At 53.3% G+C, this 14,320-nt stretch overlaps 1 protein-coding gene across 3 annotated transcripts; it reads right to left on the bottom strand.

Moving 5' to 3' along the window:
* Nucleotides 1-1,486: 1,486 nt before the first annotated feature.
* Nucleotides 1,487-14,148, bottom strand: LOC144054043 (zinc finger protein 609-like). Of its 3 annotated transcripts, XM_077569083.1 has the most exons (9): nt 13,766-14,147; nt 11,074-11,773; nt 10,882-11,028; nt 8,208-8,424; nt 7,522-7,609; nt 5,295-7,443; nt 4,014-4,386; nt 3,171-3,503; nt 1,487-2,118 (listed from the first exon to the last, which is right to left on the bottom strand). In XM_077569083.1, the coding sequence occupies exons 2-9, from the start codon at nt 11,641-11,643 to the stop codon at nt 2,048-2,050; spliced, it is 3,948 nt and encodes a 1,315-aa protein (XP_077425209.1). In that variant the 5' UTR covers nt 11,644-11,773; nt 13,766-14,147; the 3' UTR covers nt 1,487-2,047. The 3 variants fall into 3 exon arrangements, with proteins under 3 accessions (XP_077425209.1, XP_077425207.1, XP_077425206.1); XM_077569081.1 differs by having other exon boundaries at nt 5,295-7,422; nt 10,882-11,773; nt 13,766-14,148; XM_077569080.1 differs by having other exon boundaries at nt 10,882-11,773.
* Nucleotides 14,149-14,320: the final 172 nt, after the last annotated feature.

Here is a 14,320-nt window from a genome sequence, read left to right as displayed (position 1 = left end):
AGGTGTTTTTTTGTTTTTTGTTTTATCTCATGAAAGAATGGACCATATGCCACCGAGGAGGCGGGACTTCCGACTTGCGGCTTTTCACCCATCAACTTTGTTTCCGTTTCCGGTTTGCGACGTGCGGGCCGCGTCCCATAACTTGCGTTTTCGCCTTTGTGCCCCTCGGTTGCGCGTTCCCGTCGACGGGTGCGAGGGTGCGAGGCTGCGAGTGTGTAGCGTCCGTCTCAGTGTCGGCGTTTCAGAAAGCCGAGACTCCCTCCCGCCGATGAGCGGGGGCGCAGGGGTGGGGGTGCGAGGGTTGGAACGCGGCCAGCAGTAAACGGTGCTGATGTGTAGAACCCGGAAGTCCGCGCCATCGACCCCACTGAAGAGGGTGAAGGCTTTTTGTACGTTTCCCTGGCGGACCACTAGAGGCCGCTCGTTTCCAAAACTTTTTTTCCTTCATTTCTATTCAATCATCTACACTCACTAGTCATTAGAAACGCAACAAAAACATAACTCAAACTATTTCATGATTCGAATAAATTGCTTTACATGTTTCATGCTTTTTCAAAGAATGAGCTGGAACGTGAATTGAGTTTTAAAAACCAAACAGGGACCCTGAGCACAAAATGAAATCCAAAACTTGACTTACTCTCTGTAACACTTTTTCACATCCTCCGTGGACGAATCGTCGATCACGTGCAGCCTGAAACACGCACACGCGCACGCACACGATATGCAGATAAATGCAAATGAGGTCGTTGAGCCCAAAACAAATCAGCATGCAAAGAAACCATTTGTGACTGTTTGTGCTCAAGCAAAGAAAGGAGAGTTTTGTGCACACTGCAAAAGGAGACGTACACGTATAAGTTTAATTAAATAAAACACTTAACATTTTTTTGTCGTCTTCACTCTTTGTGTGAATGTTCGACCATAATGTGACGGAAGTTGCTTCATCGATGACGTCAGGTCAGGTCATTGTTCCACAACGGAGCTTTTTGGGCGCCACGGGCCACTCTCACACATACTTGTGAGAGAGAGGCAGAACAAAAACAAAAAGTTGACATTCAAAATAGTACAACTCGCCAATCCAAGACTGAGATGCCAAAAACTGCATTTAAGCAAAGACCATTTCAAATGGAGCAACAAGTTTGCAACTGCTTTAATCTTTCAAAATTGATCATCTTGTCTTCTAATTGTTCGTCACTGTTTAAAGACAAAAAAGGTTTTCATTTATTAGTTCCAGCGTCCACTAGTAAAGCTAGTACAGTAAACAAAAATACTTTTTGTTGAAACACTATTTTATTAACATGTCACAATTGTAATGAAAGAAAAAAAGGATCAAATTTGTCTTCAAATTGCAAATTGTACGTAAAATTTAAATCATGTATCAGAAAATGGGCAGACTCAAAATAATTTGTCGCTTCTGAAAATAGTTGTGGATTTCACGCTTGAAATGAATCGCTTGCATGTCGGACGCTAAATAACGGAAGGCAAAAAGTAAGAGGCAGGCAACAGCTTTTATTGAGTGCTTGCTGGTGACATCACAGTGATGTCATTGAGGAGGCGGGGCCTGGGCTTGGTTGGCCCAGCTACATGATTTTAATAATATGATCAACAAGAGTAGAAAAACAACAGACAACAACAAAAAAGTAGGAAATGAAATAGCATCCAACCTCTTAAAAATTATTCCCCTGTACACTATTTACATGCACACACACACACACACACACACACACACACACACACACACACACACACAACTACAGTACAGCTCACACTGGGAGGAGGAACGCGGCAGCGGCGGCGTGTCAAGTTTGTAGTCCTGATGGCGCTTGACAGCGTCTCTTCTTCCTGTTGTTTTGGGTACAAATGACGAAGGAGATGAAGAGGAGGAGCAGGTTCCGTCTTCCAGCAGTCAAGCTGTTGATGGGGGCGGGGCTAGCTAGCCTGCTAGCTAGCTAGCTGGCGCCAACCCGCCCGCCATCTTCGGCGGCCGCTGCGATGGCTTTTCCTCGCGCGGCTCGCGCTCACGTGAATCCCGGCGGCCGAGAGGCCTTCCTCACCTCCGCGGGGGCGGGTACATGGACGGCGCCGACGCTTGCTGACTGGCCACCATCGCCGACGACAGACCTGCACGACACACGACGTCACCACCATGCTAGCCAAGTTGGGCTAACGACGTGACAGGACAAAACGTCTCGTGGTCACGATGGGCAACGTGCAAGGAAGGACGGAAACATGGAGGGAAGGACGGAACATATACGTCATATTTGCTTGGAAAAAATTTTTTCACTCAGAAATTCAAAGTACATTTCTGGGAGGAGAATTTTGAGTACGTTTGACTAGTTTATTAAAAGAAGAGAAAAAGAAGCTAAGTAAGCCTTGCGGAACAAGCTCATGACCTCCAGCGAGTTTGGTCGATGCGGCCAAGCAACCCGAGTCATGCCACTCTTGCCGGAACCCGAGTCATGCCACTCTTGCCGGAACCCGAGTCATGCCACTCTTGCCGGAACCCGAGTCATGCCACTCTTGCCGGAACCCGAGTCATGCCACTCTTGCCGGAACCCGAGTCATGCCACTCTTGCCGGAACCCGAGTCATGCCACTCTTGCCGGAACCCGAGTCATGCCACTCTTGCCGGAACCCGAGTCATGCCACTCTTGCCGTTTGCCACCACACTGGCAAAATGAGACAAAAGCCGTCTCTTGGAGGTACCACAATTCCTGACTGGAGTGGCATGGCTCGGGTGGTAGAGGGGCCGGCACCCAAGCTTAAGGTCATGGGTTCGGTCCTCAACGCTTACGAAGATTCTTTGTTTTTAAAACTCAGCCTGTAAAAAAAGTCAATATTATACTTCTTCTTTACAGTGAAGGAAACTAAATACGGAGATCAAGTGAAGCACGAAGAACAAAATAAAGTGTGAAGGAAAGAAAGGAAGAGAACGAAGGAAAGAAAGGAAGAACGAAGGAAAGAAAGGAAGAGAAGGAAGGAAAGAAAGGAAGAGAACGAAGGAAAGAAAGGAAGAACGAAGGAAAGAAAGGAAGAGAACGAAGGAAAGAAAGTGAGAGAACGAAGGAAAGAAAGGGAGAGAAGGAAGGAATGTCACAAAATACGGACGGATGGAAGACGGAAGAAATAAAGAAAAGCAAATCGCAAAAGGCGGGAAGGCTGCGGCGACGTCACCTGAGGCGTAGGCCAGGTCGTACTGCCCGGCGAGGAGCGGGTAGGCCAGGTGGTGGTGATGGTGGTGGTGCGAAGCCGGCGGCGGCAGCGCGCGTTGAGCGGGCGAGGAGCGCGGCCGCTCGCCGTCTCGTTCTCGCTCGTGCGGCGTCTTGTCGGGCGACTTGCTCTTGTAGTGGCTGGCGTGCTGCTGCAGGAGATCCAGCGCTTTGGCCTCGCCGCCCGCCGCCGCCGCCGCCTTCACCGTGGGGCTGGAACGCGACGACGCCTTGTCGCCGGCCTCCTCCGCCTTGCCGGCGTACGGCGAGAAGGAGTAACCGGCGGGGAGGTAGGACCCTGGGGAAGCACACGCGGCAGGTCACGCCCTCATTTCTCATCTCCTTTTTTTCCCGCTTCCCACCAACCAATCAAATGCAGGTAGCAAATATGACATCATCACAAAAAGTCAACGGCTGTCGTGTCAATTTCAACCCCCATCGTGCTTTTTTTAACGCATCATATCACTTTTTTCCCTCCGTTTCATGTCTTTGTTGTCTTTTGTCATCGTCATCTCCGTTGTGTTTCCGTGCAGCCATTTTGATTCCAATTTTTCAAGAAATGCAAAAACGGAACCAATTTCGGCTTTCATTTTATTTCGGCCAAATACCGAAAATGCTCATTTTTGCCATTTTCGACGACAAAAATTCCGGTCGCTGCGAAGTCTCAAAGTGTTGAACGAGCGAATCAGTCTGAAAAACGTTCCCAGTTTTGAGCCCGTTTTTTGTGTGCGTTTGATTTCCATCATCATCAACTTCCTGCTCATTTTTGATCTTGTGCCGAGTGTGTTTTGCGCGGCGTTTGTCTCACCCGGGTAATTCTGCATCATGACGGCCGGCACGGCCCGGTAGCCGGCGGGATGTCCGGCCTCGTAGGCCTGCCCGTAGGCGTAGGGCCCGCCGTGCATGTACGGCACGTAGCCCTGGTGCTGCGTCAGCGGGGCGGCAAACTGCACGTGCGGGGGGGGCCGCGCCTCCTTGGCCCGTTGCGACGCCGGCGGCGGCTCCTCCGGCGGCCCCCGGACATCCGGCCCCTCCTTGGCCTCGTCTTTGTGCGCCGGCTCCTTGGGCCGCGGACGCTCCTCTTTCAGCTTCCTGTCGCATTCGTCCTCCTGCGCCTTGGCGGCGTCCGAGTGCGAGTATTTGCTGGGGTAGACGTACGGCCACAGGCGGGCGTCCGGTTCCTGGCAGAGGACGAACCGCGTACAACAGTTACAGCCGGGAATTGGTTCTGATGGCGTCACATCCTCCCGAAAATCCTCAATATTTCACTACGGCGTGAACGCAAACAAATTGATAGAAAGGCTGAAGTTCAACAATCACATCAATGATCTGTCCATGAATGTGATCGGCGATTAATCCAGAAATTCTGGTAAGGTTCCAGGTCCAGCAGAAGCTAAAGCTAAGCTAACGATTTCCCCCCTAAGCCGCTGCCAGCTAGCTAGCGTGGCTAAACAACCTCACTCGCCATTGTGACCAATCAGCTACACTCTGGGGCGGAGCAGGCGGCAGATTGGGACGGTAGGATCATCTGGAGCCAATTTCAGGTCTTCAATGGATTCTTTTCAAACTAAATCTATTTGAGCCGCTCCGGCAAAAAGCTGCCAAAGGTCACCATAATGTGGCTGTGGACTGCTTCAAAGTGTTGAGCGTCAACCACGACCGTCACAACTCCCGCCAATCTGCGTCCAGCCAGGAACGCGCCCCCAAAAATTCCAGGAAATGCGACGACACCCTCACATGCAGTTCATCAGCTAAGAGACCAACAATTGGTCAAAACAAAATCACGCATCCGCTTTCCCGGCTTTAAAGGTAAAAAAAAAAAAGCCTCTAGTGGTAGAAACGCAGTACTGCACTCCCAGCCTAAATGTTTGATTGACTTAATCTAAGCTCTCACATTTTCTTCCCCTGATTTAGCAAATGTTCAAATTGAGTTAATTGGACGTCGTGGGCAGCTGGCACGACCTTCTCGGACACAGTTTCATTTTTTTTTTTTTTTTTTAAGTGTTTGCTGCCTGTTGCCAAATAAGTTGCGTTGGAAAATTTTGGACTTTTGGTGCGAAGCGATTGTCGAGGCGGCGTGCGGCAATACCTGTCTGTACCACATGGCGGCCTCGTCCTTGCCATGATGGGCCGCCTCGCTCAGCTTCATCTTCAGCCCTTCGGGCGGGGCGGCGGCGGCGGCGGCCTTGGGGTCCTCGCCCTTCACCATGATGACCGACTTGGCCTGGTCGGGCCCCGTCGGCTCCTTGGGCTTGACCTTGGCCAGCTCGGCGAGGGCGGGGGCCGGCGTCAGCGTGGGAGGTCCCGCCGAAGATTTGCCCTCCGCCTTCTTGTCGGCCAGCCGGTGGCGCTCCTCGCACTGCTGCCGGTAGGCGGGGCTGGAGGCCAGCAGGTGGGCGTGGTAGGCCTGGTCGGGCGAGTACGAGTAGGGTTGGCCGTAGTACTGGTTGTAGTAGAGCGGCGGGGGGGCGTAGACGTTGGCACGGTGCTGGATGACCGACGGCTGCGGCGGTCCGGGTTCCGGCTTCCGCTCCTCCGGAGGCTCCGCTTTCACCTTGACCTCCTCGGCCGCCTCCGCTTCCTCCTCTTTCTTGGGCGGCGGAGGCGGGGCTGCGGCGGAAGCGGGGCTGGCGCCGGTGTAGGCGGCGGTGTAGTAGGCGTCGTAGGTGGGGTAGTAGGCGGCGGCTTCCTTGGCGGGCGGCGCTTGAGGGGGGAACAGCGCCTTCTTGGGGTCGGGCTCCGTTTTCACCTTGACGCCCTCCGCCTTTCCTGCGCCGTCCTCGCCCTCGTCAGAAATGTCCGAGTAGGCGGGGCTGCCGGCTTGGCCCGACACGCCGTCGGCGCCCTCCGCCCTGCCGCTGCCTCCCAGGGAGGGGCTGGGCGCGTTGTCCGAGAAGCTGTAGACTTTGTCGGCCGCCGCTTTGATGCTGGCCAATCGGCTCTGCTGGGCTTCCGAGGAGCCGTTGAGCAGGGCGTCGCCCGCCTCGGCGCAGCCCTCCTCTGGCCGCGCCCCCTTCGGGCTGTCGCCCTCCCGTCTCTTCTTGTCTTTCTTCTTCTTGTCTTTCGGGAGGGGGCTGGAGGCGGGCTCGACCAGCGAGGGGGGTTTTGATTGGCCGTTTTTCGGGGCCGCTTGCACCAGCGAGCCCGGCGCGGGAGAGGCGGCCCGCGGGTTGTAAGAGAGGGCCGCGGTGGGGCCGGCAGGCGGCGAGGGCCGAACGGACTTGCCGCCCTTCGGAGTCATTTTGTCAGTTTTCCCGCCGGCTTTCTTGGCCTTCCTGTCATCCACGCCGTCGTTACTGGCCTCGTCCGTCAAACACTCGCCGTCGGTGCCGTCGGGGTCGCCCTCGCCCGTCTTCTTCTTGCCCAGCTTGGGCGGCTGCTTTCCCGGCGAGGGGGCGTCGAAGCCCCGCCCTTTGGGCGTGGCGGAGCGGGCCGGTGAGATGGCGGCGCCGTTGCAGGAGGCGGCGTCAGGATGGAGGCCCGACTCGTCGCCGTATTCGCTGTCGGCGTCGTGCTCGTGGGGCCGCCGCGGCTGGTACTTGTCGGCGTCGTGGTGCAGGTGGGCGCTCGGGGGCTGGTACTTGTCGGCGCTCGGGGGCTGGTACTTGTCGGCGCTCGGGGGCTGGTACTTGTCGGCGCTCGGGGGCTGGTACTTGTCGGCGCTCGGGGGCTGGTACTTGTCGGCGCTCGGGGGCTGGTACTTGTCGGCGCTCGGGGGCTGGTACTTGTCGGCGCTCGGGGGCTGGTACTTGTCGGCGTGGTGCTCGTGGTGGGCGCGCGCCTGGTGGTACTTGAGGCCGTTGACGTGCTTGTACTTCTTGTTGCAGTTGGGGTGGGGGCAGTCAATGAGCACGGGCGAGGGGCACGTGCGCTCCAGCGGGTTCGACTTGCCCGCGGGCAGCGAGTGGGCTGCGCCGGTGGAGTTGCTGCGCATGCGCTTGGATGCTTTGGTGTCCTCGGAGCTGGAGGTGGGCTCCATGTCGGAGGCGGGCTTGCTCTTCCTCTTGGCGGAGGAAGGGCTGGCCTTGGCGTCCTCCACGCCACCGCTTGCCGCCGTCTGGCTGCCGCGCCGCCCTTTGCCGTTGGTGCCGGCGCCCCCGCCGCGGGTCTTGCCGCTTCCTTTGTTGTCCGACGACGTGCTGTTGTCGTTGGCGGGCACGCCGCCGGCCGGGCGCATCCGCCGGCCCCGGCCGCGCCCGCCTCGCATCTCCACATCGCTGGTGGGAGAATCGCAAAACCTGAAAGATATCGGCAGCGCGCGCTCAGCACGTGGCGGCCGCTCGGCTGTCAGCGTTGGGCCGGCGCCGCAAACCAACCTGGGCGGGGCCCAGTCGTGCCGGGTGCAGTCCAGCAGGGTTCCCACGTACGTCTTGTTCCTCCACGTCACGTTCACCACCAGCATGCCTGCGCCGCCGCACAAACGCAGCAACATATTTGATGGCGACATTTCTGGCAAGAAAGTACGCAAGCACGTGGAATGACGTGATGTCGGACGAGAGTTGCAGCAAATGTGGAAAATGGACGTGAGCTTCATCGAGAAAAATGTTACGCTTTTGGGACACGCTTTGAATAAGCTCAAGTTGAATACGGAATTTGGAGGTCATGCGCAAAAAAAGGTGGAAATTGGAATGGATCGAAATGGGCGGGGAAATGTTGAAGAGCAGAATAAGGTCAAATCATGTGTGAAAAATGTGGATTTTTTGGTTGGAAATGTGAACTGAACATTTTGAAGTACGAATCGAGTGGCGTTGAACGGCTCGTGACGGAATTTGGGAGTTTGAGGTTGGAATTGTGTCAATTTGGACAAAAGCCAAAACCAACATCACGCAAACGTGCGAGCGAGTTGGAAGGATTTCGAAGGGGTGGAGAAATGTGAAGAACGCCGTGTGAATGCTTCCAGCATCGGCAGGAAGACGCCGCGACGCCAACGAACGCGAGCAAACGAGCCGATGGACGGACGAGCAAAGCAATGGCGGCGGCCCCCGACAGCGTTTTCACCGACCGTCGTCCGTCTCCTGCCACACGATGCCCTCCAGGTTGACGCTGGTTCCGGGCTCGCAGGGTCCCAGGCACTCGGGCTCGGTGGCCTGCGCGGCGTCGGCCGTGTTGACCGCCAGCGAGCGCGTGCGCACCATGATCTGCTCGCACGGCGACGAGATGTCGCTGTTGGCCAGCAGGTGCAGGGGGGGCGGAGCCGGCGTGGAGCCCGGGGACTCCATCTGGAAGGGGGCAGACGCACACAAAACACCAGCAGGGGTGAGGCTCGACCCAACTTGGAAGTCGCGACCGCCTTTCCATCACATGACGTCACTTCCTGACTTTTCATTAAAAGGCCGACTGTTTTGCTATTACAAGTTGGACACGCTCTGCTTTAACGCGGTACCAAAAAGTGTCACCAGCACTTCAATTCATGTCGTTGTCAACGTTAGCCGGTTAGCAAAGCGGTTAGCATAGCGAGGCTTCTACGTGGTAACCTCTTTGTGAGAATTTTCGATCCTCGGAACTGAAGAAGCTTCTCATGCGCCGCCACGGAGGTCGAAAGCGACTAACTTTGGAGGTCGAAAGCGCAACGTGTTCATGTGCAGCGTTAGCCAGCCAAAGCTAACCAAGCTCGTTGCTAAGATGCGACGCAAGTGGTAGAAGTGATCTCGCCTCGAGCGCTTGCAGGTGTTACGAACATCCCAGCCAAGCTTTTGTGTTCAATTTCCAGAAAAAACTTTATTTTTTTATCCGTGTTTTAATGATGTTAAAAGTGCACATTTAAATCCGCAACCTGCTTGACACAGCTGTCGCTATTTCAATGAGCCGAAAGGAGTACCCAGCATGCTTCGGGTTAAAAAAAAAAATAGTCATTTAATAATTATGGGTTTGTTATTTTAGTAAAGTTGTTCAAAGTAGTAGTATTTGTTCTTTGCATGTGCCCACCCGGTATTCGATTCATTTTCATTGATTGCAAGCGCTTCCGATAACGGTGGACGTTTGGTTGACTTTGGCACCGGAAGCTTGTCACGTATGGCGGCTGCTGCCATGTCCGCTTGTTCAGGCTGCCACCTGGTGGCAGGTGGCAGACAAACATGCTAATGCAATGCTTTCGTCCGTCCGTCAAACTAGCGTTTTCTCTGTCACGTCGTCTTTTTTTTCTTGTTATAGAGATTAAATAATAAGAATAAATTCATTAATTGTGTGCTTTATATAAAACACGCATTTGAGAAACAAATGCAAAAAAAAGATCATGAAAATTGCCATGCAATTTTAAGGAAAATTGCTATATATAGAGGTCTTTCTTTAAAAAGTCTTTTTTTTTTTTTAATCAAAGATACTACTGGTATCAGCACTTGGTATCGGTGACTGCTCAAGCGTTGGATGACTCGTAGTGGTCTCAATCTACTTGGAGAGCGGATCTTTGGGAAAAGGCGGCGCCTCCTCGATCCAATGGCAAAGTTAGTTGTCGCTTGCCACGCACGCTCCTCAAGAACTTCGACTAGCATTCGTGCGCTTTTTTGTTGGCAGCCATGTTGTTGCAAGTGCAAGGCTCAAAAGGTTTTCTTTTTCTTCATTTGGGAAATGACTTCTTTTTATGATGAAAGGGTTTTTTACTCAACAAAAAACATGTTTAAAAATGAGAATGAAAGGATGAACAATTGCTTTTGTTTTTCATATAATCAACAGTTTTGAGTTCTTAAATTCACATTGTGTAAAGCAGCCAAGTGTGTTCTTGTCTAGAAGCAAAGCCAAATACAAAAGCTACGCCAAATTCATTTTTGTTTGACAGAAACGTGTTTGGATGTGGACACAGAGATCGCACCAATACAATATTAATCGGATTTATTTTGTGTTGATTGTTATCTCTGCGGCATTTTTATCCTGTTTGATTTTTTTAGGGGCAGATACCATAAGATTCACTTCTCTCTCTATCTCTCTTTTTTTTTTTTTTTAAAAAGAATGAAATAAAAATTTGAATTGAGGTTAGACCTTGCCATGAAGTGTCTTGATTTGGTGCTTCATAAAATGTGTAATTGTTGAACTTTTGATTATTTCTTCTATTTTGTAGTACTCGAGGCGTAGGCACAGAAATGAAAAGTCTTTCGGTTGTATATTTATGCATGGAATTTGTTTTTGGACCGGGTTCGATGCTTTTTGTGCCAATGAACCCAATACATTTTCATTCATAATTGAAAAAAAATCTACTGACATTTTGAGATTTGAATGTGCAGACCCCAAAGGTCAAAACTGAAGGGTTAGGGTTGACCCCAACTAACCCGATTGCCCCCCCCGGCAGCTCTTTAGTGTCTGTGAGCTCACAGAGCGCAACAACATTGTCCGACGACGACAACATTGTTTTCATCTCGCCGCGCTGCGTTGGTGCGGCTGCGCGCGGCGTGCTAAGAGAAGCAGCGCCACAACGACCCACTCCAGGCTCGACGACCTGCAGTCGGTGTCGTGAGAAACGCACGTGCGTCCAGCAACTTTTTGGGACTGCCGATGATTCGGACGTTTGCGACTCGGTGGGTTTCCGCGCGCTGTACAATACTCGTCTTAAGAGTCGCTTATTTGGAGCCTTGTTAGCGGAGGTGGTTCACGATGGCGGGGAGGCGCTTAAGGCGCAAAAAGACCACAAATAAATACAAAATAAAGGCTCCCTCAAACCCCTCTAGTCGAAGGGGCCGCGGTCTCACCTTGTCCCCACACAGCATCTTCTTGAGATTGCCACATTCGCCGCCGTCCATCTCCTCCTCCTCGTCGTCTTCCTCCTCCTCAGTCGTCATGGCGACAGGCTGGCCCATCCCCACAGAGTCCAGGGCCATGTGGCCCACGTGGGCCACGTGGCCCACGTGGCCCACGTGGCCCACGTGACCCACGTGACCCAGGAGCTCTGAAGCGGCCTCGGAGTTCTGTTGGCGCTCAAAGAGCCCGCCACGGGGCAGGGGGGCCCCGACCGGCGGCTCCTTGTCCACCTCCATTTTGTCCTTCTTAGTCTTTGCCAACACGCCGTCCTTGTCCTTCTTGACAACCGGCAGGACCCGCGAGACTTTGCCGGACTTGTCGCCCCCCTTAGTCAGGGAGGCCGAGTTGAGGTTGTGGGCAGCCGCGGGATCTCCGGGGGCCCGGCCCGGAAGCTCCTTCTTGACGGCGTCAGGCGGCGGCGCGGCCGCTTTGCCGCCGCCGTCTTTGGAGTTCTTAGTGCGCTTGGATTTGGATTTGCTGTCTTTTCCCTGCCCGCCACCCACAGGACTGACAAATTTGATGTTGTCGGGCAGAGCGGCCACGGCGCCGCCCTCCTTGCTGCCGGACATCTCCAGTTTGTCCTTCTCCAGGTCGGCGTCCAGGTCAATGATCAGATTCCCCACACCGATGTCCCACTCATCGCCGCTGTCGTACGCGTCCACCGCATTGGAGTCCACACCTTTCCCGCCTGCAGGGCCGCTGCTGAGGGACATCTTAGTAGGGGCGTCCCGGAGCGCCGCAAGGGGAGGGGTGCCGCAGGAGGACCGCGCTGCTCCCGGTCAGCCGCAGGACGCCTGCTCAGGGCTGGACCCGGCGCCGCCGCCCTGCTGCCCGCATGGCCTCCTGCGGGACGGACACAAACATTTCAATGCAACTGCGCCTCATCCGCGGCATTTTCTACTAAATGGATCCTGATCACGTGCTTCCCTTAACATGAGTGCCCATTTTTGGGTGATCTTTTCTCCATTTACTTTACGATACTTGAGGTGCAACATTGAATCAATGAAGCCACAACCAATCGATGATGTCATTCATGGTTAACAATTTTGACCAGTTTCCCCCCCCAAAAAGCCCAACTTTCCACCACATAAAAAAAATTCTAGTTCTCCAATATTTTTGGTGCGTTGTATTCAGCTTGCCAAACAAGTGGCCAGTCCAAGCAGACGTTGCATTTGGACAGACTTTTAGGAAAGCTTGACACAACGTTAGTTGACGCATACAAAGTTGAATTGTCTGTTTTTACGTGTCAAAAAGTTTTTTTAATGTCTTCCTTTTATTTCATCAAAGTGATGTTTTGCAAATTGTCGTGAGGGAATACCCGAAAGTGACTTTTAACAAGTTAAGCGAGGACTTTGTACAGACTGGTGTCAACAAGAAACTTTTAGAGTGTATCCGTCGATCATTAACATTTCTTTGTACCTTCTGATACGTATTTGAATGGCGAACATTTAGAGGTGCTTCACTAAATTGTTGTTCAAATAACATCTGCAGTCCAATGTTGGAACTCAAAACAACTGTTGACATTTTTCACGTCAGCATCTTGTAGTTTGAGTACTTTCATAAGTGAATATTTGCTTTTTGTGGGGATTCACCTTTTGTCACTATTCTCGAGACAAATGTTGAGGCACTTTCACGCCGACTAGTCATGTTAAAACATTAACACAAGTTAAACGTATGACCAAGAAAAAGAATCAAGCTGAAATACTAAAATGCCCTCAATATGACTTGAGAAAGTCGCACATTTAAGTCACGTCGCTAGCGTCACATTAGCCACGTTTGGAACATTTGAAAGGAGCATTTTGCTCACAGGGGAACGAACCACTTGAACCGTCAACATTTTACCTTGCGTTGGCAAAACATGGCAAGTAAGTGCTAACGTGTGCCTTACTACCGCGGATGCCAACACCCAAACAGCTCGCAAGCTAAGTGGCTAACCGTTAGCATGCTAGCCGAGAGGAGCCGTCGGCCTCGCTGTCATTAATACGCGAAGCCACCGCGCACGCCGAGAAAAGCGCACGACTTCACCGGGAGTGCACTGCTGCCTTCAAGCACACGCAGCGATGGCGACCGATGCGGCCAAAATGGAATTTTGCCCCGGGATGCGGCTCCGTTTACGGACGCTTCCATCGAGGCCCGCGGCGGCCCGCTACACGGCTAGCGGGATCCATTATCGGACACGTCTGTTTGGCCAAAACATTCCAAGCTGAGCTTGCCAGTTGCGCAATTATTACACCAATTCCACGCGGTCGCATTTGGGCACATCAGTTGACGGTTTAAAAGGCGTGACAAAAGTTACATTCGGGCGTGCGCACGATATGTGAACCATCATCTTGTAGTCGTTTATGGCGACGTGACAAGCTGTCGTCACTTCCAATTGTGGCCATTCAACAAGCTCACAATTTAACTGTTAGGTGTAAACAAATGTTTGAACTTAGTCAATTTGCTCACTGGTGATGGTTAAGACAAAAATAAGTGCGCGTTATCCACCAGAGACACAACCGAGCAGCTCGCAAACTAGCGCGAGTGCTAATTTCGGCCCAAATACACCAAGTTGCCTTCACGTCATGAAGCCCGAGTGGCCCGTTCGTTTCCGCAAGACCCCACGCGGACAAATCGCACTGAAAACCCAACAGAAAGTGGTACAAAAGTGGAAGCGTCTAGAGCACGTATCGGGTTAGACGAGGACGTGTCCGACGATGGAATCATAGCCCTTAGCTCCCCGGCGTCTGCAGACAAAGACGGCAGCGGCTAGCGAGCGAGCGAGCGAGCTAGTTAGCTAGCTAAGCTAGCAAGTGAGCATCGACCGCCGCCTGTAGCCCGCCCGCGATCACTTACCCCGCTCACAATCCCGAAGCGCTTCGCTTCACGTGCACTCCATAAGCACCGGACAAGCCGGGCATGGAAGATGGCGAAGGTGCTCCCGGTTCGCTGGCTGGCCTCAGTGGAGCGCAGCCGTCACACGGCCACGGGGCCCCCCCGGCCTGCACGCCGTCGCCAAGCCGCACATGATGCCGCACTCACTCAGACGCAACGACGCAACGGGGGACGGAGCCCGGGTCCTCCATGGACGGCTTGGATGGTCACCGTGGACTCCAAAGTGCAAATATTCCCCTTGGAAACGCCACAAGTGCGCACGACAGAATGCAGCGCGGCGGATCCGCTCAGGACAGGTTGGTTGCTACAAAGCGAGCAAAACCCGGAACGGATCGCGTGAGCCACACGGATCCTGATCCACATGGCACCGGCTCACCCTCTCGCTGGAACGGATTCGACCGGAAGTTCATACGCGATTTTATTTTGGAATGAAGCCCGTGCATTTCCTGTCCTAACAGTCGAGCCGACCTCATTGCGGAGGTCTGCAGCCAAGTCCGGATTGATTCCAAACGTGGC

The sequence above is a fragment of the Vanacampus margaritifer genome, chromosome 6, assembly GCF_051991255.1.
Source record: "Vanacampus margaritifer isolate UIUO_Vmar chromosome 6, RoL_Vmar_1.0, whole genome shotgun sequence".
Classification (NCBI taxonomy): domain Eukaryota; kingdom Metazoa; phylum Chordata; class Actinopteri; order Syngnathiformes; family Syngnathidae; genus Vanacampus; species Vanacampus margaritifer.
Note: the sequence above shows the minus strand (reverse complement) of the source record. Positions and strands in the feature narration are given on the sequence as shown.

Bases quoted from the DNA above. Each gene is read 5' to 3' on its own strand.
- LOC144054043 (XM_077569080.1), bottom strand. From the start codon at position 11,643: ATGTCCCTCAGCAGCGGCCCTGCAGGCGGGAAAGGTGTGGACTCCAAT. The intron at 7,610-8,207 runs GTCGGTGAAAAC...GCGGCGGCGCAG, and splicing joins GTGGCAGGAGACGGACGACG to GCATGCTGGTGGTGAACGTG. The intron at 7,444-7,521 runs GTTGGTTTGCGG...GATATCTTTCAG, and splicing joins CACGACTGGGCCCCGCCCAG to GTTTTGCGATTCTCCCACCA.